This window comes from Gigantopelta aegis, chromosome 4 (genome assembly GCF_016097555.1).
Source record: "Gigantopelta aegis isolate Gae_Host chromosome 4, Gae_host_genome, whole genome shotgun sequence".
NCBI lineage: Eukaryota > Metazoa > Mollusca > Gastropoda > Neomphalida > Peltospiridae > Gigantopelta > Gigantopelta aegis.
Window position 1 is genome coordinate 52,339,115 of NC_054702.1, and position 22,949 is coordinate 52,362,063.

Below are 22,949 nucleotides of genomic sequence, written 5' to 3' on the forward strand. Positions count from 1 at the left end.
CACTAAAGTATATTTTTTACTATCATAGCCGGATTTTTGTAACTGAAATCATACTTTACTTTTTGTGGTTTTGTGGATCAATTTCCGTACATTCGAAGTGGTTTTAGTCATCCTGATGTTTCTAATATCACAAAATACATTTCTCATATTTTTTTAAAACGCACGCGCGTCTGAGAAATAACAGTTATGGAGTCGAGTTCTAGTCTATTTCCAGAGGGTATTTCACCATTTCAAAGTCACAGACACGTGTTTCACTCAATTACAACTTTATCCAAACGTGTTTTAGGTTTGTAGATTAACTAAATGTAGTGTTAATTTTCACGGGTTGAAACTAGGGTCTGTTTCTTTAAGAAGACGAAGACAATTAAAACGCACTTTCAAACCAAGATGATAATAGGTCAAAGTAAAGAATTGGGCCCAGCTTTTGAAACATCTCTCAATATACTAACATAACATAGGTGATGAGACCCCATTAGACTCGGACCGGCCTCGGTGGCGTCGTGGTTAGGCCATCGGTCTACAGGCTGGTAAGTACTGGGTTCGGATCCCAGTCGAGGCATGGGATTTTTAATCCAGATACAGACTCCAAACCCTGAGTGAGTGCTCCGCAAGGCTCAATGGGTAAACCACTTGCACCGACCAGTGATCCATAACTGGTTCAACAAAGGCCCTGGTTTGTGCTATCCTGCCTGTGGGAAGCGCAAATAAAAGATCCCTTGCTGCTAATCGGAAAGAGTAGCCCATGTAGTTATAAACGTATTTTGAGTAAATTTAGACTTTCTGCACATATTCTCTCCATAGAAACGGGCAGATACCATCATATCGATAGAAGCAATAGGATATGTAATCTCTGCAACATGAATGCACTAGAAGACGAATATCACTTTGTTCTAGTTTGTCCGTTCTGCTATACTATAAGAGATAAATATATTAAAACTTATTATTATTATAATAAACCATCAACTCTGAAATTAACACAACTACTGTCCACCGATAACTCAAGAGAGTTAATTAAACTGTGTAAATACTTGACAACTGCTACCACACATAGAACAGACAACCTTGATTTATGAGTATGTTTTTATTTATGTATTTATTTCATTACTGTATTGTACTATCGACTGTGATAACTTTTAATAGGTCTATCCTGTAGACCTCACCATTCCCCGCAATGTGTACAATGTATTATTTTATTGTAAATATGTTTGTATGCCTATACTATATATATATTTTGGCAAATAATAAACTACTTAAACGAGTAGTGGCGACAGCGGGTTTCCTCTCAAAATATGTGTGGTCCTTAACCATATGTCTGACGCCATATAACCGTAAATAAAAATGTGTTGAGTGCATCGTTAAATAAAACATTTCTTTCTTTCCATCAGACTCGGCTTCCGATTGTTCCCAACCGGCGTCGGTGGTGTCGTGGTTAAGCCATTGGACATAAGGCTGGTAGGTACTGGGTTCGCATCGCGGTACCGGCTCCCACCCAGAGCGAATTTTACCAACTCAGTAGGTAGGTGTAAAGCCACTACACCCTCGTCTCTCTCACTAACCACTAACAACTAACCCTCTGTCCTGGATAGACAGCCCAGATAGCTGAGGTGTGTACCCAGGACAGCGTGCTTGAACCTTAATTGGATATGAGCACGAAAATAAGTTGAAATAAATTAATGTTCCCAAATGCATTATTAGCAGTAGTACGATTGTCAGCCCTAAGATGTTGTGAATCAGGAAAAGTCATTAACAAGACAGCACGTACCATATCCTATATTGTAGAACTTTGTTCCGATTAGTAGATAATATCAGGCGCGTATGCAAGGGGGAGTTTTAGGGGTCGAAACCCATCCCTGCTGAAGCAAAATCTTTCTCTTTTTCCCCCCCAATATATTTTCCGGGGTAGGTAGGCAACTAGTTTTACAAGCTCATACGTGCAAACACGCTCATCCCGAGTTCGACCTCAGATAATTTTCCGGGGAAGAAGACCTCGACTTCCAGGCTAGAAATTTCGATCGCAATAGTCTAGACCCCCTGCCCCCTCCTGCATAAATTATGAACACGCGCCGCAATATTTAGTCTCGTAAAAATAAGGTAATAACGATATGCTGTATGGGTCTATATTTATCTTTAACTATTTTCTGAAAATCATTAAAAATAAAATACAATAATAATACGAGAACAGTAAGTTTTTATAAATATATTTTATTATCATGTAGACCGAAATCTAAGAGTCCCATCATGATTCATAACAAATCTGTATAAATAGACAAACAAACAACATGTTAATATATAAAGAATAATTAACAATTTTACAACCGTGCGCGCGTCTGCGCGAGCTTACACACATTACACACACACACGCACGTAACACAATGTCGGCCTTACATATATTCCTGCACACATCACTAACAAATATTTTAACAGATTATTGTAAAGAAAATTAAATAAAACAAAAAACACTACAAAATAGTCTTTAACATTCATTAATTTTATATTTAAAAATATATATATTTGGCTTAACGACCGACCGACGCCACTCCCCCTTCCTCCCACCCAAGTTATTAGTCTCGGTCGCTCAAAGAGTTTTTGTTGAAACAACAGTCTACTAATACCAAGTTTAAACTGCAGCACTTTACGTTTGTATCATAATATCTCTAACTTATGATTGTACACGTATTTATATAATAAATATAATGAGTGTTGGCATTTACTTTCTGAATGAAAATCGTTATTCAATATATTAACATAAATATTTATAACATAATGTATACATATGTATGTTAATGTATGTGTTTGCTTGTGTGCGAAAGTGCGCGCGCATGCGTGTGTATATTTATACATGTGTATGTGTTATTATAATAATACAAAATATTTAATATACAATAATATTTTAAAAACAATTATCTGGGTGTACGTTCTAATATATAGCCATCAGTTGTTTAACCATGGACTTAAATGTCCATACCCTCCCCCCCCCCCAAAAAAAAACAAAAAAAAAAACCCAAACATAACCCACCCATTTAAGAACACTTTTCTTTCTTAAGCTTGAAACATATTATAAAATTCAATTTAATTTGGTATGCTAACTCATTGCCTGGGGTAGGGGGGGGGGGGGGGGGGGGGGGGGGGGGGGGGGGGGGAGAGAGAGCTTATTTTGCGCGATTATCTCTATCTTTTTTGCACGAATTTGAGGATTTGCTTCAGCCGTTGGGGGGATAGGAGGCGGGTCAGTTATTCTGCCCGCTATCTCGTACGCTTACATGCTAACGCGTATCTTCAATACCGCAAAAAAACAGAAATGCTTTTTAAAAGTAATAAAGGAATTATCGTATTAATTGTCGCTTGCTTGATACAATCAAGCATTTAAGCATTTGACACGTGCATTGATGGTTCAAACACGCCCGTCTTGGCCACATGTTTCAAGTTCCACAGGAAATATGTCCTAAACAGGCGGGTTAAATTATGTGAATAATGTGATTTATGAATGATTCAATGAATGGCCTATTTCAGTTCCACTTGCTGTGCGTGTATCATATACTAGTTAGTCATCAAACCTAGCAAAGCATTGTAACAGGTTGACATAAATATATATGTATATTTAGAAGTCCGATTACCACAAAACACCGAATATTCCAGAATAAAAAAACTATATCTATATGTAATTTTCATATATCGATAACATAACAAGAGACACATATGAAAATAGCATTATATCGGTTGATTAATAAACAAGAAAAAAAAAACAAAAAACTAAACATGTCCTACCCTTTGAATTTGAATAGCGAGAAAAGTATGCAATGTAGAAAAGGACAAATTTGCAAAGAAATCACCTTATATTGTCTGGTGTATTAATGGTACAGTTTTCATTACGATGTATGTCTTATGCTAAGTTCATACTACCAACTGTCACGACGAAATTGGCCAACTCCATGGTTGCGTTGTAATTTCCCCAACTCCCGATGGCTGCACTCAGATTAACAACTAAAAGGTGGTAGAAGTCGTATATTCCTACGACGAACATCGAGTTATAAAAACACTCAGACTTCTACAGTAGAAGTCGTGACAGCAGAACGCTGGCCAACTTTGTGCTGGCAGTTGGCAGTCTGACTCTAAAATTACGTTGAAAAAGGCGCGGCATACAAAACGCGATGTTAAAAAATGCAATACCAGTGAAAACATACTCAAGATCCACCGTACGTACTAGAAATGATAGTCGATTGGCGCACCATTCTTTTCTTACAGCTCGAAGTCTGTTACATCAGGGTAAAATACACACTTGATGGAATAAAGAAGAGTTCTTTCTTTTTTTCTTTTTATCTCAGAAGGAAATTATAGGCACTGTGAAAAGTAAACACTGCAACAATAGACCATCATCGTTGGTAACACAAACGGTAGATATCGAGTAGGTTCACATCAAAATGAAAATTTCGCCATCAGTACATAATATAATATGATAAACCTGCCCTTTTACAAAATACCAATCTCCTGCTTTGCATATTTCACCCGCTGTTCAAGTTCTACAGTAGCTCTTTTTTTAATCAACCAATATTTTGTTTAAACAATGTAGAATACAATACGAGTTACAAAACAAAAATTAAAGGATTTCATTTTTCCTAAATACAAATTGTAGCAACCGTAATAGCCGATGTTAACACACGCACGTGACCACACATACACATATACAAGATCTGGTAAGGGCAAACGTTCATCATCAACAGACATTCAGATGCGCTAAAGCTCGTTAAAGGTGTATTCTCAAACTTGTAAATGAAATATTCTGCCATTTTTGCATGTAATAAATAACAAATTAATCGATCCCACACATTATCTTAACTTACGAGTATCAATATTGTAAAGGGATGCCACTCGCCGTAAACTATGGTTCAGTCAAGAATCCCGGGACAACATTATAAAGTACATCAAAAGACTTCATCGCGATTCCATTAAAATTACCAGCCAGGGGCCTCATTCACAAAAGTCTCTTTGGCTCTGCTAGACAACAAAGCATTCTCTTTGCAAGACTTTTAACATTGCACTGCGAGATCGCAAAGTTGCGAGAGTTTAGTGAGTTAGGCTCCATGTCTTTCTTAAAATGAAGAATAATTAAAATTCAAACTGTAGCACCACACGCTAATCTGTCAGTCACTCTTTGGCCGTTGCAGTATAATTAAAATTTATAAACAGTCGTAAATGAAATTATTTCATGCAGCCTTTTTTTGTGTAATTCAAGGAATAATCATTACAGTTAACACACACAAAAAAGAATAAATATTTTTGATAATTATGTCATTTTAAAACTGCTCCTTTAAGACAGAACAGAACAGAACTTTATTACAACGGGAGGAACATACATATTCTGATTTTAGACAAGATGGTTTACAGACAATGCCATTATCTACTAGATCCACCAACATACTTTGAACTGAGAGGTAGTAAGCTTTGATTTGTCCTAATGTGCACTTTTATACATTTAAAAGGTACATGCTTAATTATGACTGTGTGTTTTCGACTCTCCTTATGTCCACAGAAAATCACAACATCCATGCCCCTCCATCAAACCTTTAAAAAAACTGTATTAAATTTTATAAAATCATACATACATACATACATACATACATATAGTGTGGGTTGGTGTCCCCCCCATCCCAATATAAAATCCTGGCTACGCCAGTGCCATTAGATAGTCTTTTTATCCCATACTATATTTAATCGAAAAGAGTAGCCCATGAAGTGGCAACAGCGGGTTTCCTCTCTCAATATCTGTGTGGTCCTTAACCATATGTCCGACGCCATATAACCGTAAATAAAATGTGTTGAGTGCGTCGTTAAATAAAAAAATTTCTTGCCCCACTATAACTAACTGTTGTACATAAATACGATGTCGCTTTTAAAAAAAACCCAAGGGAAATAAATATTGATGGATCCTTTTTCGCCTTTTGTAAACGAAAACCTTAACTACATGTACATGCATTTCGTCAGTCACAGTTCGAAATCATGAATATTCAAAGAATTATTTATTAATAAAATAGTTTGTAAATATATACTTTAAGAAAATATTATTTTTATTTATTTTTATCAGAATTTTTTTATTAGCACCACCAGATACAAATAATATATTATATTTTAGTCATCTTCACAACTCATATTATTTATCTCAAACAGACACACATGATGTTTTATTTGCCTCAAACACACATTGTAATTATTTTATTTGTTTCCACCAGACGCATGTTATATTTTATTTACATCCACCAGACTGTAAATCATCGAATTTGTGTTCACCAGACACACGTTAGGGACAGGGACAGGGAAAACTTTGATCAGGTTCACGTACGGCCACCATAGGTCCGGCTTTTAGACATTAACAGTCACTGGATTCGGGGTAAAGAGTACGCATTTTAGGTTCTTTTTGCTTTTTATACCAATGATATTCAGATAAGAGCCAGCATTTGCTTCGACTAATTAACAAGAAGCTCTGCAGTGGTTGGAGTCTAGGCTGGCGAGCGGGGAGGGGGTGTCGAATCATTCTCTCCCGAAAAATACATTAAAAATAGAAATTCTTGGTTCGACCCCCCCCCCCCCCCTCAAAAAAAAAAACAAAAAAAAAACAACAACAAAAAAACACCCCACCTCTGCAGACGCGCCTACTTAATGTTAATGAGTTAATAATCAGTTGATAAGTGCTAATAAGTGGTAGAGAATGAGAAGGCGGTTGTAGTAGACATACCAGTCTAAAGCCGTAAGCCTAACCGTTAAGCCATCGGACTACAGGCTGGTACGTACAGGGTTCGCAGCCCAGTACCGGCTCCAACCCAGAGCGAGTTCTTAAGGGCTCAATGGGTAGGTGTATGGCCACTACACCCTCTTCTCTCTCACTAGCCACTAACCAACTAACAACTAACCCACTGTTCTGGACAGACAGCCCAGATAGCTGAGGTGTGTGCCCAGGACAGCGTGCTTGAACCTTAATTGGATATAAGCACGAAAATAATTTTGAAATGAAATAAATGTTATAATTACATGGTTTTTTTTTTATAACAAGACAGTTAATGTATCTTGTACACAGATACATATATTCCGTATGTAAGGGACACCTGCGTATAAACCCAGGTATGGTATGTCACGTAGGTGGCCAGTATAGACAAGTTTGACTGTTAAATAAAACGAGATCGGGTTAATCTAATATCCGATTAGAAGGTTAAAAAAAATATCTGCACAGTAGTATACTCTGTCGAGCTAAATCATCATATGAAATGTTTCAAGATTAGATCGTTTAGAATAATATGTTACACCATTGCCCAATGCTTAACTGTATGTTATTTGTACCGACTCAAATCACAATGGCATGCAGTGTGTACACATATTCCTAGATGTGGCGCATGCGCAGGAATTTTAGCTGAAAGGGGTCTAGACTGTGGCGACAGAAGTTTATAGGGGGTGTGGGGGTGGTGGTAGAGTCATGTTCCCCCAGAAAATATGCCGATGAGAAGAAAGAAAATTTGCTTAAGCAGGGAGGGTTTTTGACCTTCAACACCCCCCTGAAAACGTGCCTGCTAAAATCCCATTCAATTTCTCGTTAACGGCTCAACCGCGATACATAATCTAAAGTCGGTTTAAGAAACGATTAACAGACAGTTACATTTCCCAGAGGCGGATCCAGAAAATCTATTTAGGGGGCCCAATGACATGAGGCGAATGGGCCCCAGTGACATGAGGCGGAATGCTAAGGAAACTTTGGGAGGTTTGGGGGGCGATCGTAAATTTTTTTAAAATTAAAATGAATATATAATAAAATTATAAATGTCGCAAAATTCAGGCCCCCCTAGATCCGCCTCTGTTTCATGTTCCCATATGTTTTTCGTCAACGTCCACTGTGCATCATCAAAGTCAGGACATGGGTTTAATTTCTTCAAGCTACGCAATATGCTGCATTGCCTGCAAATAGTTGCCATTTTAACAGTTATAGCCTATATACGAGTAATAAGCACGGGACTTGTAAATGGATGATCGATGGAAGTGATATTTCGTTGCGAGTGTTAACTGTAACTCCTCCTCACTGCTGCCTCTTCTTGAAGACGAAATGGATGGGTTCTCGGGTGGAGATGAACACTGTGTATTCCAGTCGCACTTCCTCGTGCCCTGGCTCCAGGCTCACCTCAAACGACTGTAGAAGCTAGGACACACAAAAACAAACATTCAGTTAGCTATGGCTGCAAGTTCATCAGCATAAAATTAACAAGTGGAGACTTAAAAAAAAAAAAAAAAAAAAAAAAAAAACGAAAAGGAGACTTTTAACGAAAAAACGGCACACGCACAGACACACACACACACACAGACACACACACACACACACACACACACACACACACACACACACACACACACGGTACGATGCAGGTTAGGGATTTTCCAAGCTATCTTAGCACTACGAAATCGTAAAACCATCGTAGAACACGCAATATTGACGTCATAGCTTACGATGGTTTTACTATTTCGCAACACTAAGATAGCTTCGAAAATAAACAGCCATGCGCTGTATAATAATACAAATAAAATACAGAAAAAGTGACAGCATACGACCCGATTTCCGAAGCTATCTTAGCGCTACAACATAGTAAAACCGTCGTATGCAATGGCGTTTGACTTAGTGACTTAGTAATTTTAATCAGACTGCATATCGGCGCCAGTATCTGTGTAAACAATCTGCTACTCCGAGTACTCTCCGAGACTTCAACGTGTAACAAAACGGCGCCAGTCATTAGGTAAATAATATGTTACTCTGAACGTGATGGGTCAACTGGACGACGACTGTCATTAACGAAATGCTAGTCTATAATCTATGGATAAAGTAAATCACAATTGTCCCGTATAATTAAATACTCCCTGTCCCAGGTCAAATCTCTAGCCATGCCATGGATGGGACCTGCGATAGACGTGCCCGAAACCTCTGTCGTATATGGACACGTAAACAGAGACCCACGGATAAAGGTTTTATGAATTGGAATCCCATCGATCAGAATTAAAAAATATTTTTGTTTACCAACCTTGATGATGGCAAGGTATATTTCTTGTTCTGCAAAGCGCCTTCCTAGGCATGACCTTGACCCAAAGCCAAAGGGCAGCATCGCCATGGGATGGACGGGAGCCATACGATGACCGTGTTCGTCGCGCAGCCATCTTTCTGGAATGAATTCCTCGGGGTGGTGGAAGTATTTCTCGTCTTTCACCGTCTTGTGATTGCACAGGATCATCAAGGTCTGTAAACATGAGCGCACATGGTTTTTGGTATGACCACATTACATTACAGTCGCAGACCCTAGGTTCAACCCGTAAAAATGGACAGTGACTTTGGTTTATCTACAAACATGTGAAACATTTGGATAAAGTTACAACAGAGTAAAACAGGAGTCTGTGATGTTGAAACGATGAAATACTCTTAAAAATATACTAAAACTCGACCCCATAACCGTTACTTCTCAGACGCACGTGTGTTTAAAAAAAAAACAATAAGAAAAATGCATTTTGTGGTATTAGAAACACCAGGATGACCAGAAACACTTCGTTGTACGGAAATGGATAATCTAAACAATAAAATATAAGCAATGTTTGATTTCAGTGATCACGAACAGCTCTGACAGTGATAAATATGCTGGTGTTTAAAAACTAGGGTTTGTCCCTTTAATGTCTACAACAGCTTGTTCTGAATGTGCACGTCAAACACTCTGACCTGACCTGACCTGGCCTGACCTTTAATGTCTATCATGACTTTACACCATAAGCATACGAGACGGGTTTGAGGTCGGGGACTAGAGAACATTTTCGCATTTGGACAAAAACAGTGGCGACTTTCGAAGAAAATGAGCTTGCCTGAAACGTTTTCATCAGGTATTTCCATCATTGTTCTCACAATATTAGTAGTTATTGATGTTAAAAAACCCCGCACTGATTCGTTTGGAACCCTTTATAGCTGTTAGGTAGTAATGTAAACATGAATAAAAGTAATTATCCAAATTCTAGAGAAAAAAAATTAATTCGGGCAAAAATCAGCTTTCCTCCTGCCAAATTGGGAGTCCATACACTTACGCCTTACACCAGAGATACCCATACATTTGTGACCGGCCTCGATGGCGTCGTGGTTAGGTCATCGGTCTACAGGCTGGTAGGTACTGGGTTCGGATCCCAGTCGAGGCATGGGATTTTTAATCCAGATACCGACTCCAAACCCTGAGTGAGTGCTCCGCAAGGCTCAATGGGTAGGTGTAAACCACTTGCACCGACCAGTGATCCATAACTGGTTCAACAAAGACCATGGTTTGTGCTATCCTGCCTGTGGGAAGCACAAATAAAAGATCCCTTGCTGCTAATCGGAAAGAGTAGCCCATGAAGTGGCGACAGCGGGTTTCCTCTCAAAATCTGTGTGGTCCTTAACCATATGTCTGACGCCATATAACCGTAAATAAAATGTGTTGAGTGCGTCGTTAAATAAAACATTTCTTTCTTTCCCTTACATTTGTAGTCCAGTTACTTATATCACTACCGCCAATATAGACATGTTTGTATTGTGATTCTTTTAACCATTTGAAATTAAATACAGTTACCATAACCACTGGAGGGGGGAGGGGGGGGGGGGCGAAACCCACACTGTATGTACGATGTTATAAAATTTAATACAGTTTAAAACAGGGTTTGATTGGGAGGCGGGGCATAGCCCCCGTGACACACACCCCCCCCCCACCCCCCGCTTGCGCCACTAATCACAACATTATACTGACGTCCAAAAAACATTATACCAAGACTGAGAGAAAACTGAAGAAAAACTAAAACATGTTTAAAAAAATATATATTCATGAGAATAGTTTTTTGGCATGTTAGTGAACAACAATTCATGCCATAAAAGAACAAACATATTTAACATGACACCATTTCATTTCCTTTATCCAAATTATAAAGGAATTTAAACCAATGTTTCTTGGTATAATTTCTTTTGGACGTCATTTAGCACGAGTACTCTGTCTGTAGAGAGCTAGACGGACATTTGGACAGATATTGAGCCCTTACTCAATATCTGTCCAAATGTCCGTCTAACCCTCTACAGTCAGAATAATCGGGCTAGACGTCAGTATTAATGCATACGCCCGTGCATATGCACACGTAAAATACATGCGCGGTAAAATGCAGGCTAATACTTACATTTTTGGGAATTTTATATCCACGAAGCACAATATCGTTGGCTAGGAAGCGTGAGGTTCCTGTAGAAGTTGGATAATACACTCTGAAAGACGAGAACGTTGTGTATATTCGTAAGCTGTTATAAATAATCGCCTCAGAACACTGTAATACTATATGTACTCTTATATAGTATTTTGCGACATTTACATTTTAAATGTTAGTACTACTTCGGCGGGATGTCTGGGCCGAAGCTAACAAGTGGCAAGAGGGGAAATTGCCCCCCCCCCCCCCCCCCCCCCAATAAAAACTACATACCTGAAAGCCTCTTTCACACATGCTTTAAGGTACTGCATCCGGCTGAGGGCGTCTTCCGTGAGCGGACCGGAAGTGCCAATCTGGGACTTGATTTCTTCGTACAGTCGCTGCTGATGTGCGGGATTCTTGGCAAGCGTGTACAAAACCATCTGAATATTTTTCGCAGTCTGAAAGAAGTGTTTTAATGCATTATATACTGTAAACATTTTCGTAGAAACAATGAATTTTTTTTTTTTTAACGACACCACTAGAGCACATTGATTTATTAATCATCGGCTATTAGATGTCAAACATCACATTGATTTATTAATCATCGGCTATTAGATGTCAAACATATAGTCTTAGAAAGGAAACCCATTAGTAGCAAAGGATATTTTATATGCACCATGCCATAGACAGGACTGCACATATCACGGTCTTTTGTGTTATGACACTTACGATCAATTAAGAAAGTCTGATGGATTTTTATTGCAGCATTAAGCAGCATTTTGTCTGATATGATCGTTACAGACTTACAACAGGTATTCGAAATTCAAAAATTGACTGACCATGTAACACCAGAGGGTCGGGACGTAACCCAGTGGTAAAGCTATCGCTTAATGTGCGGTCGATCTAGAATCGATCCCCGTCGGTGGGCCCACTGGGCTATTTCCTGTTAAAGCCATGGCCCCACGACTGGTAAGTGAAAGGTCGTGGTATGTGCTGTCCTCTCTGTGGGAAAGTGCATATAAAAGATCCCTTGTTACTAATGGAAAAAAAAGGTAGCGGGTTTCCTCTCTAAGACTATATGTCAGCCGATGATGAATAAATCAATGTGCTCTAGTAGTCATTAAAGAAAACTATTTTTTATTTGTAAAATCAGCTATTTGCGTATCCAGGATTTTTTAATACTGAAGGGGCAGAGTTACCGGCTACGAACTGCTGGTACTCCCTTGCACCTGCCAGTGCAGGCGGTCCCTCCTCCCACCCCCACCCTTTCCTGTCCTAGACGGAGGAGCCGATCGAGGCCAGCACCTGTGCCCAGAACAGGCGTGCGCTACAACAGCTTGCTCTGAATGTGCACGTTAAACCATTTGGTCTTGGTCTTGGGAAGGGGGGGGGGGGGGGGGGCGGGCATTGCCCCCATGCCCCCTCCCCGGCTATGCCAGTAACATCAGCTGCAGTCATCTTGAAATTGTCCTCTTAAAGAACTTACCGAGTCGGTCCCCGCTACAAAGAGATCGATGATGACAGTCCTGATGTCTTCCAAGGAGATCCCTTCTTGGGTCAGCATAGTCTCGAGGAACGAGTTGTTGGCATTCACCTTCCCACTTTGTTTTATTTCAGCCAGACACTCGTTTAGGATAGAGTTTGTCAGGCTGGAAATAACAAGAAAACGTACAACATTGCTGACATAAGGAAAGAAAGAAATGTTTTATTTAACGACGCACTCACCACATTTTATTTACGGTTATATGGCGTCAGACATATGGTTAAGGACCACACAGATTTTGAGAGGAAACCCGCTGTCGCCACTACATGGGCTACTCTTCCGATTAGCAGCAAGGGATCTTTTATTTGCGCTTCCCACAGGCAGGATAGCACAAACCATGGCCTTTGTTGAACCAGTTATGGATCACTGGTCGGTGCAAGTGGTTTACACCTACCCATTGAGCCTTGCGGAGCACTCAGGGTTTGGAGTCGGTATCTGAATTAAAAACCCCATGCCTCGACTAGGATCCGAACCCAGTACCTACCAGCCTGTAGACCGATGGCCTGCCACGACGCCACCGAGGCCGGTGCTGCTGACATAAGGGTACGAGTCGGAGGGTTCTGGGGCAAAACCTCAAACTTAGTTCATGATATAGCACCTTTAAGTAGTTGCAAGATTGTGTAAATTTCTAATGTATTTATATTGAATTTATATTCACTAAATATGCTGATCATAATTAATATCTTATGCTGCAATTCAAAATACTCAGTTAACGTGCAGTTTTAAATTAAAAGTTTGTTTCAAGATAAATGAAATTGATACATGTCGATCAAAATTTGTTATAGTCTGTTCCAATAAAGTACACAAATCACCATGTACTAGTATACACCATAGATATTAATACTACAACCCCTCACCTGTAAAGTAAATCATAAAACAAATTCTGAGAGAGATACTGCTAGTTTAACTAGTTTTGTTCTGCATTCGGGATTTTTCACCAGTGCTTCAAGGCTGGTACATCAAACGCCGCCCTGTATTTCAAAGGGTATGTTAAAAAAATTATCCCTTTCTGCTTTATCCTTTTAAGAGTATTATATGATATGTAGAGACAGCGGTTTTCTCTCTTATTTGTAAAAAACCAAATCGAAATAACCAGAATATGTTAAACCCAAACTATAGCCATAGTTTGAAATGTGCTGAGATCACGTTAAACAAAAATATCTTTTCCGATGTATATAATATAATATAATATAATATAATATAATATAATATAAGTAAAGACTTGCCCAAACACGTTGTTCGTGACTTTTTCGTACTGTTTATAGAACGGAGTCCTGAAGTGCTTGTAAAGTCCATAACCCATATAGAACGACTCATTGAAGAGTTCAAAGAGTTTTCTCATGTTTTCCAGTGATAGCGTTTTCTTTGACATACTATCAAGGTCGTCATCGAGAAATCCCAGTCGCTTGTTGAAAGCCAAGGCGCTTATACCTGGAATGTAACATGAATAGTGAAAGTCATAAAAGTCGAACATTTTGCATATTGCATTATGCACGTACCGTAAAGATTCTGTTTTAAAACGTGAGCGGGTAAACATTTTAGTAGAAATAATGCAGAACAACTCTAAAGACACACACACACACACACACACACACACACACACAACCGACACACACATACACATACACACACACAAGACATACACACAACACACACACACACAGACAGACACACACACAGACACACACACACACACAGACACACACACAACATACACACACAGAAACACACACACAACACACACAGACACACACACAACATACACACACAGAAACACACACACAACACACACAGACACACACACAAACACACACACACACACACACAACACACACACACACACACAGTCACACACACAACACACACACAGACACACACACACAGAGACACATATACACACACTTACTTTCGGTAACGTATTTAAATAAAATAGGATGCTTTATTATCTAGCAGAGCCTAAGAGACATTGGCTTAATTCACAAAGGTCTCTTAGGCTCTGCTAAACAACAAAGCATCCTCTTTGCAAGTCATTTTGCACTGCACTGCGAGATCGCAAAATTGCGCGAGTTTAGTGAATTAGGTCCCAGATACAGACACACACAGACACACACTTACTTTCTGTAGCGTATTTGAAGAACTCGTCTCTCAACTGTAGGGGAGAGAACTCCAGCCGTGTAAACCTGCTGACCAGGTCGTCTGCTACCTGGTTCTGGATGGCCAGGTACTTGACGGCGGCGTCTGCCTTCATCATCCGCACGTTGATGGCTCTCCGGAGGAGCAGCCAGTCCTCGTCTTCCCTAATACGAACATACAGACAGCTTTATACCAATATAGGGCAATACCAACGTTTTTATATACCAATACATTCCAATACAATTATTTTTTTAATACCAATATACTCTAATACCAAACACCTTTATACCAATATATTCTAATACCAAACACCTCTATTCCAATATATTCCAATACCAAACACCTTTATTCTAATATATTCCGATACCAAACACATTTATACCAATATATTCCAATACCAAATACCTTTATACCATTATAAACACCTTTCTACCAATATATTCCAATGCCAGTCACCTTTATACCAATATATTCCAATAGTAAACGTTTATATACAGCAATATATTCCAACACGAAACACTTTTATACCAATATCTATCTATCTATCTATCTTCTATCTATGTATCTATCTCCTTCCCTCCTCCCTCCCCCCCCCCCCCTCTCTCTCTCTCTCTCTCTCTCTCTCTCTCTCTCTCTCTCTCTTTTTCTATTTGTATGTCTCCGAATTTCTTTCTGTCTGCCTCTCTCTATTAAATGAAAAATCAAACAAAAATAGACGAGATAAAGATAATAAATATCAAACTATGACAGTACTCGGACCAACTAGGGTTACCAATTTGACTGATAGTTTATATTCATTTGTACCACGCTTTGGTGTCGGTCCCTTTGATTTTACCCGGTGTGTACCGCCCTCGATCATTACCCCCGTCACTCAACGGCCGCAATAACCGTGGTCTAACTAGTCGAATCTCTCGTAAAAGGATGATTAACTATAACTTACCTGGCAGCAACTCCGGACGCGATGTTGTTTCGTTTGCAGTACACCAGGTGTAGGTCTGCGGTTGACCTTTTTGGATAGCGACCCTCATTCTGGAAAACCACTCCAATGTCATCCGGATCTTCTATAAGAACCATCCATTTACCAAAGTTCACCCGCACGATTGGTCCGTACCGCTTAAGGAAATCTCCGTACAGTTCGTGTATAGTCTTCAGTGTATGGTTGGCTGTAAGAAATGATAAACTCTTAAATACAAAATGTATTCAAATTTTTGCTAATCTTACTAATTTGTTTGTGTATACCCACATAACGTGTTATATAGTTTACATAATATATTTTTTTAATTATTATTATTATTATTTATTATTATTATTGTTAGTTTTTAAATTTTATTTATTTTACCTATTTTTTGTGTTAAGTTGTATGTATGTGTGTCTTTAGTTTTCTTACGCACATGATGTGCTTATATTTAATATCTTCCATATTACTACCCACGTAATTATTTTTAATGCATGTATGTATGGTTATTTCGTTTATATTAGCCATGTATTGATTTTTCAGGTATGAATGTGTTTTTAGATAGTGCTAAAGCGCACCCCACCATTATCAAATATTGTAAATATGTATTTATATTATAATTTGCTGTTTTTATTATAAAGCTTATAAGTTGTATAACTTAAAGGGACATTCCCGAGTTTGCTACAAGTTTAAAGATGTTATCGACTAACAGAGACTTTTTAACGATTATAATTACATATCAAATATATTTTTCTGCATAACATATTAGTGGCTGTATATTAAACGTTTTTCTGATCATTGTAATATTTGTACTAGGTTAAATTTCATTTTATTTCCTAAAATATGTTTTTTTCGTACGTACGAAATTATTTGAAGACAAACTCCAGTTTGAGCTTCTTACAAATATTAAGACGACCAGAAATACGTTGAATATACAAACACTGATATTCTAAACAAGTTAATATATTTAATATGTAAGTTTAATCGTAGAAATATTTTATTAATCGGAAACATCTTACAATGCAGCAAACTCGGGAATGTCCCTTTAAAACAATAAAAAAAAAAACCTTGAACTTAGTTAAATTTGAAATAATCTTCAGATATGATCAGTTGAAGAAGAAAAATAAAATCTCTTTGATACAAAAAGCGAGCGCTTTACCACTGGGCTACGTCCCGACCTTCCATCAGTAAGGAGTATATGTTCAGATGAACCGGCCTCAGTGGTGTCGTGGTTAAGCCATCGGACATAAGGCTTGTAGGTACTGGGTTCGCAGCCCAGTACCGGCTGTCTAGAAACTAAAGCGTTTTGTGCCATCCCAATCTCATACCCATCACTCAAAGACGTTCATTTTCTGAGAGATATGGCATCACATTGATGACGATCAGGCCCCGTGCTTATAAAGCTTAAAATCTAGATACCAACAAAAGTGGGGTTTTCTGAGTGATCAGAAACTCTTAATCAATTGTTTTGCGGTCCAATGGTGTTTTAAAAATGATGTCAAACAAGAACACGTGATCCGAAATGCGAGCAAGGCAAGCTATGCGCTCAAAGCGTGAATAGCACGTACAACTGACAGAATATCTCTTGAATATTGAAGGGGGTTGTTAAACGGCCATTTTTTTAAATATTATTAGTCAGATTTTAAGTACATGCAATTTTGTATACATTTAATGAACAATAGTTTATTGGGCCAGTTAAGAGGTCAACCAAAATAGCCACCCATCCCCCAGAGTGAATAATTATAATTATGCTACCAACTACAGCCGTATCCTAACCGGACGCGTAGGGCGCGACAGATTAATGTAGTCGAGCGCGCGACACAATACCGATGGGAATTGTTTCTAGTTTTCTCGCGCGACACTTGTGACAAAAAAATATTAACTAATCAGATAACCTTTCTTTGAGGCTTCAGCTGTCAATAACAATTTTAACTGTCCTTATGGTCGCTTTTCTGGTTACGATTTAAATATTATCACATTTCTCGCGTCGCACGCGTTCGGTTAAGCTGTATCCTAACCGGACGCGTGTGACGCGACAATATTTATATCCTAACCAGACGCGACCATAACGACAGTCTTTTTTTAAAATTGTTATCAACAGTTGAAACCGCGAAGTCAAAGTTGTTTGATTAGTTAATATATGCAAGCTGCATCCTGACCGGACGCGTGCGACGCGAACTGGGTTTTTTTTTAGAAACCATTGATTTCAATTGCTGCATCCTAACCGCACGCGTGCGGCGCGACAGACTGGTGTAATCGATAGCGCGACAAAATACCGATAGGAATTTTTATTATTTTTTTGTCGCGCGACACGAACGAAAAACATATATTAACTAATCAAACAACTTTTACTTGGCGGTTTCAACTGTTGATAACGATTTTAAAAAGACGACTGTCGTTATTATTATGGTCGCGTCTAATTAGGATATAAATACTGTCGTGTCGCTCGCGTCCTCATAGAATACAGCTTAAAGCTGTATCCTAACCGGACGCGAGAGATGCGAGCGATTATTTTAGAAATCATTGATTTCAATCGCCGTATCCTAACCGCACGCGTACGGCGCGACTGACTGATTTAGTTGAATGAATGAATGAATGAATGTTTAACGACACCCCAGCACGAAAAATACATAGGCTATTGGGTGTCAAACTATGGTAATGCAAATAATTTAGTTGAACGCGTGATACAATACCGATAGTTTTTGTCGCGACACGAGCGACAAACATATATTAACCAATCAGAGAAATTTTACTTGGCGATTTCAACGGTCGAATTTATTTTTTAAAATTGGAGACTGTCGTTATGGTCGCGTCTGGTTAGGATATAAATATTAATGCATCGGTAGCGTTGCTCGCATTGCCCGCGTCGCACGCGTCGGGTTAGGATACAGCTTTAGGATACAGCTTTAGGATACAGCTTTAGGATAGAGCTTTAAACTTAAAAATTCCACAAGAACTGGATACTACACCTACTGAAAGGCTTGAAGTGGAGCAGAGGTCCAATTATGGGCAAGTAGTAGATGCCTTTTGGACCTGGCAAAGAGTCAAATGGCTTCGCTGTAGAAGAGTCGAAGTTCCTAACCACCGAACGTCTTACTGTCGTCGCAGACGAGGCCGTGCCGTCTGCTAGGGTGGGGTTTCCCGCGCTCGTCCATTTGACATCGTGCAATCCGGAGGATGGAGTTGGGGAAGCTGTGGCCTGACTTGGATCATGCGACTCGTAAACCTTTACGTTTCAATATATAAAAAGAAGAAGAAGAAGAAGAAGAAAAAAAAAAAAAACCCATTAAAGTAGGCTTGTAATTGTCAAAGGGACAGTCCTGAGTTTACAACCATTACATTGTAAAATGTTTCCGACCAATAGAGCCTTTTCGATGATGTAACATACAAATTAAATACTTTTTTTTTTTAAATATCAGTATCTGTATTTACAAAGAGTTTGTTGTTGTCCTAATGCTTGTAGTAACCCAAACCGGATTTTACCTCCCAATAATTTCGTACGTACGAAAAAATATATATCACGAATTAAAGTAAAAACTGAGTGCTACAAACATTAGTATACAACCGCAAACACATTCGATATACAGACACTGGTATTCTAAACAAGAAAATGTATTTAACATGAAATAGTAGTCGCCAAAAAGGCTCTGTTATCGCAAACATCTTACAATGGCTGAAAAAATAGGACAGTAGGCCTCTAAATGTATAAACATAAGCATTGTTATCAATTACCGTTATTCAAAACAAATTATTTAAGGCGACACCACACAATACGAGTCATAAACGTACCCCTCCCCCCTAAATTCTACGACAATTATATTATATTTTTATTTTTTCATTTTTCATTTTTTTTTAACATTGGACAATCCGAGGAATCAGATTGATCCGCCATTAATGATTTTTCACAGACTTGAGTGTTTGTAATAATATGAACCTTTTTCAAAGTACAAACTTACCATAACCCTGATTTGCGTTTCTTTTGGTCTTCAGTATATATATTATGTAATAGGGTTTTTTTAAAGGCATACTGTCACGGATTTAAGGACCTTATACATGTATACCTAAAAATGGATAATAAATGAAAATTACATTAATGTTTGAAAACCAAATCTAGCTATCGCATCACGTTAACTGAACCATGATGGAGTGAAATCCACGTCAACCCTGTTGGTAATATTAGGTTTTGAATTATGGACCATTGCCATAATTCAATCATTTTTTTTAACGAAATATCATTAGTAAGTGGAGTATGATGACTGAATAAAGTACATTTAGGGACAAATCAATTATTATTTTTAGGTAATGTTTTATTAAGCTATTTAATAGGTCAGTAGCCTGTGACAATGTGTCTTTAAACGTACTTTTCGTACAGAATACTATAATTTTGTATAAGCCAGTTTTCAGTACAGAGGATGTCTATAATCTGTTAGTTACCCGAGTTTTGTCTCCGTGACGCTCGTGGGTGTTGCCTGGCGTGCTCTGTTCCTGCAGCGACACTTCTTTAGGAATAGTAGTAGCGGACCGTCGTTGTGCACGCTGGATCTTCCAGTGTGTCAACGCTTTTAGGGAATACCTTTTGCTGACAGACAACGCATACCGCCGCATGTCTACCGCATCTGTGTCAAGTACCTGCGAACGCAACAGAAAAAAAAGAAGTTATTATCTTTCAATAAACACATCTACTGCACACACTTACGTTAATTAAATATTTCTGAAACAGGTAAGTTATGGTCATATTTTCATACACGTAAATGAGTATTACACTAATTTAAACACCTGCCACCTGTTGTTGCTAGATGCCTAGACTGAATCTGTATACATGTATGTTATTCTGTCTATACACGCATCGATCTCTGTGCTAGTCGTCTCGAGTGTTACAACAGCCGCCTGGGAGATGCAATCGTGGCCTCCTGAAACATCTGGCTGTACTACATTAATTATTTGAGGAATATTATCTCAAATGATGTGATATGATATGTAATTTGACATATGGTATGATATATTATATGTTATACGATACGATACGATACCATACGATATGATATAATATGACGTACTATATGATATGATATTTAGATGATATGTTATGTTATATACTATGATATACTGCATGATATACTATGATATATGATATGATATACATGTACTATGATAGGATATGATGATATATTTAATATGATATGATATGATATGACATAATATGATATATGATACACTGATATATGATATGATATATATGACATGCTATATATGATATATATGATGAGATATGATATATGATATGATAAGCTATGATATAATGTGATGTGATGTGGTGTGATATAATAAGCTATGGTGTGATGTGAGTTGTGATGTAATGTGATATAATAAGATGTGATGTGATATAATAAGATGTGATGTGATGTGATGCAGTGTGGTATGGTTTGATGTGATGTGATGTGATGTGATGTGATGTGATGTGATGTGATGTAAGAAATTATGTGATGTGATACGTTATGAAACATACACACCTGTTATTACTCCAAACCGTTAAAAAATTAAAAGTGCGTGGGCGGGGTTGGGTGGGTGAACACGAAGAAAGATCAAGGAAGTGAAATGGCCAAAAAATACCGTACAACAAAAATATCCAATTAGAGAATACCTGTAAACCAATTAAACAGGAAAAGTGATATTGCCATGCTATGAAACAGGCGGAGGACAACACAAAAATATCCAATTAGAGAATACCTGTAAACCAATTAAACTGGAAAAGTGATATTGCCATGCTATGAAACAGGCGGAGGACAACACAAAAATATCCAATTAGAGAATACCTGTAAACCAATTAAACAGGAAAAGTGATATTGCCATGCTATGAAACAGGCGGAGGACAACACAAAAATATCCAATTAGAGAATACCTGTAAACCAATTAAACTGGAAAAGTGATATTGCCATGCTATGAAACAGGCGGAGGACAACACAAAAATATTCAATTAGAGAATACCTGTAAACCAATTAAACTGGAAAAGTGATATTGCCATGCTATGAAACAGGCGGAGGACAACACAAAAATATCCAATTAGAGAATACCTGTAAACCAATTAAACAGGAAAAGTGATATTGCCATGCTATGAAACAGGCGGAGGACAACACAAAAAGCAGGTCTACATTCAGCCGCTCAGATCAGGAAACGTTCGCTTGACTGGTTTGTGCGCTTCACATTAACCGAAATGTCCACTATGGTAATCGCTCAGATGGTTTGCGAAGGTTAGAATCGATCGCGCTGTCGCTGAACGCATGCGGGAGAATAAAAGTTAATGTTCGTTTTGTTTAACGACGCGACTAGAGCACATTGGTTTATTAATCATCGGCTATTGGATGTCAAACATTGTGTAATTCTGACATATAGAGAGGAACCCCCAACACCCATTTTCCCATTTGAAGCAAGGGATCTTTTATGTGCACCATCCCACCGACAGGATAGCACAGACCACGGCCTTTGGTATACCAGTCGTGTGGCACTGGCTGGGACTAGAAATAGCCCAAATTGGGATCGATCCAAGTCACGTTAACCCAAATGACCACAATGGGAATCGATCAGATGGTTTGCGAACGTCAGCATCGCTAGCTGTCACTGAACGTAAGTCGGGTGTACGACCACTCGTTACTTTTGTACTGATATCACTATTTATACCTCTGACTGGCAACTAATAACCACAAATCCTTTACGACATCACTGTTTATACCTCTGACTGGCAACTGATGACCACAAACAAAACCCTCCACAACAACCTCAAATACACTCATCCGAAACAGCAAAATGCAACAAAATGTGTACTCCGATGGCTTAACCACTGCGCCACCGAGGCCGGTTGTACACCCTATTATTTCTGGCTAGGTACGGACCTAAAAGTGGGGTTCTGTACTATAAGCAAGGAATGTTTGTTAACGACAATCTACATTAACTTGTTTTTATCAACGGCCATTCGTTGTCACCCATCTCTCTCTCTCTCCCGGTTTACAGAGGGTCCGGTTTTGAGAGGTTTATACACACACACACACACACACACACACACACACACACGCCTCAAATTGTTTTTATTCTTGAATATGTATTCAAAATATTTTCTACAATCAGAACAGC

At 38.5% G+C, this 22,949-nt stretch overlaps 1 protein-coding gene across 3 annotated transcripts in view; it reads right to left on the reverse strand.

The window, feature by feature from the left end:
- Positions 1-6,931: 6,931 nt before the first annotated feature.
- LOC121370719 (cytochrome P450 27C1-like) overlaps positions 6,932-22,949 on the reverse strand; it is a 37,735-nt gene continuing 21,717 nt past the window's right edge. For 2 of the 3 annotated variants that reach the window (XM_041496136.1, XM_041496134.1), the window contains exons 2-11: positions 20,259-20,453; positions 18,798-19,050; positions 15,810-16,032; positions 14,852-15,033; positions 13,963-14,167; positions 12,680-12,842; positions 11,485-11,651; positions 11,191-11,272; positions 9,045-9,257; positions 6,932-8,173 (exon numbers count right to left, since the gene is read on the reverse strand). In XM_041496136.1, the coding sequence (XP_041352070.1) occupies positions 8,054-8,173; positions 9,045-9,257; positions 11,191-11,272; positions 11,485-11,651; positions 12,680-12,842; positions 13,963-14,167; positions 14,852-15,033; positions 15,810-16,032; positions 18,798-19,050; positions 20,259-20,429 (1,779 nt within the window). In that variant the 5' untranslated portion in view covers positions 20,430-20,453 and the 3' untranslated portion in view covers positions 6,932-8,053. Of the gene's footprint in view, positions 8,174-9,044; positions 9,258-11,190; positions 11,273-11,484; positions 11,652-12,679; positions 12,843-13,962; positions 14,168-14,851; positions 15,034-15,809; positions 16,033-18,797; positions 19,051-20,258; positions 20,454-20,600; positions 20,608-22,949 lie in introns of those variants that run through there. The other variant, XM_041496135.1, reaches the window with a different exon arrangement.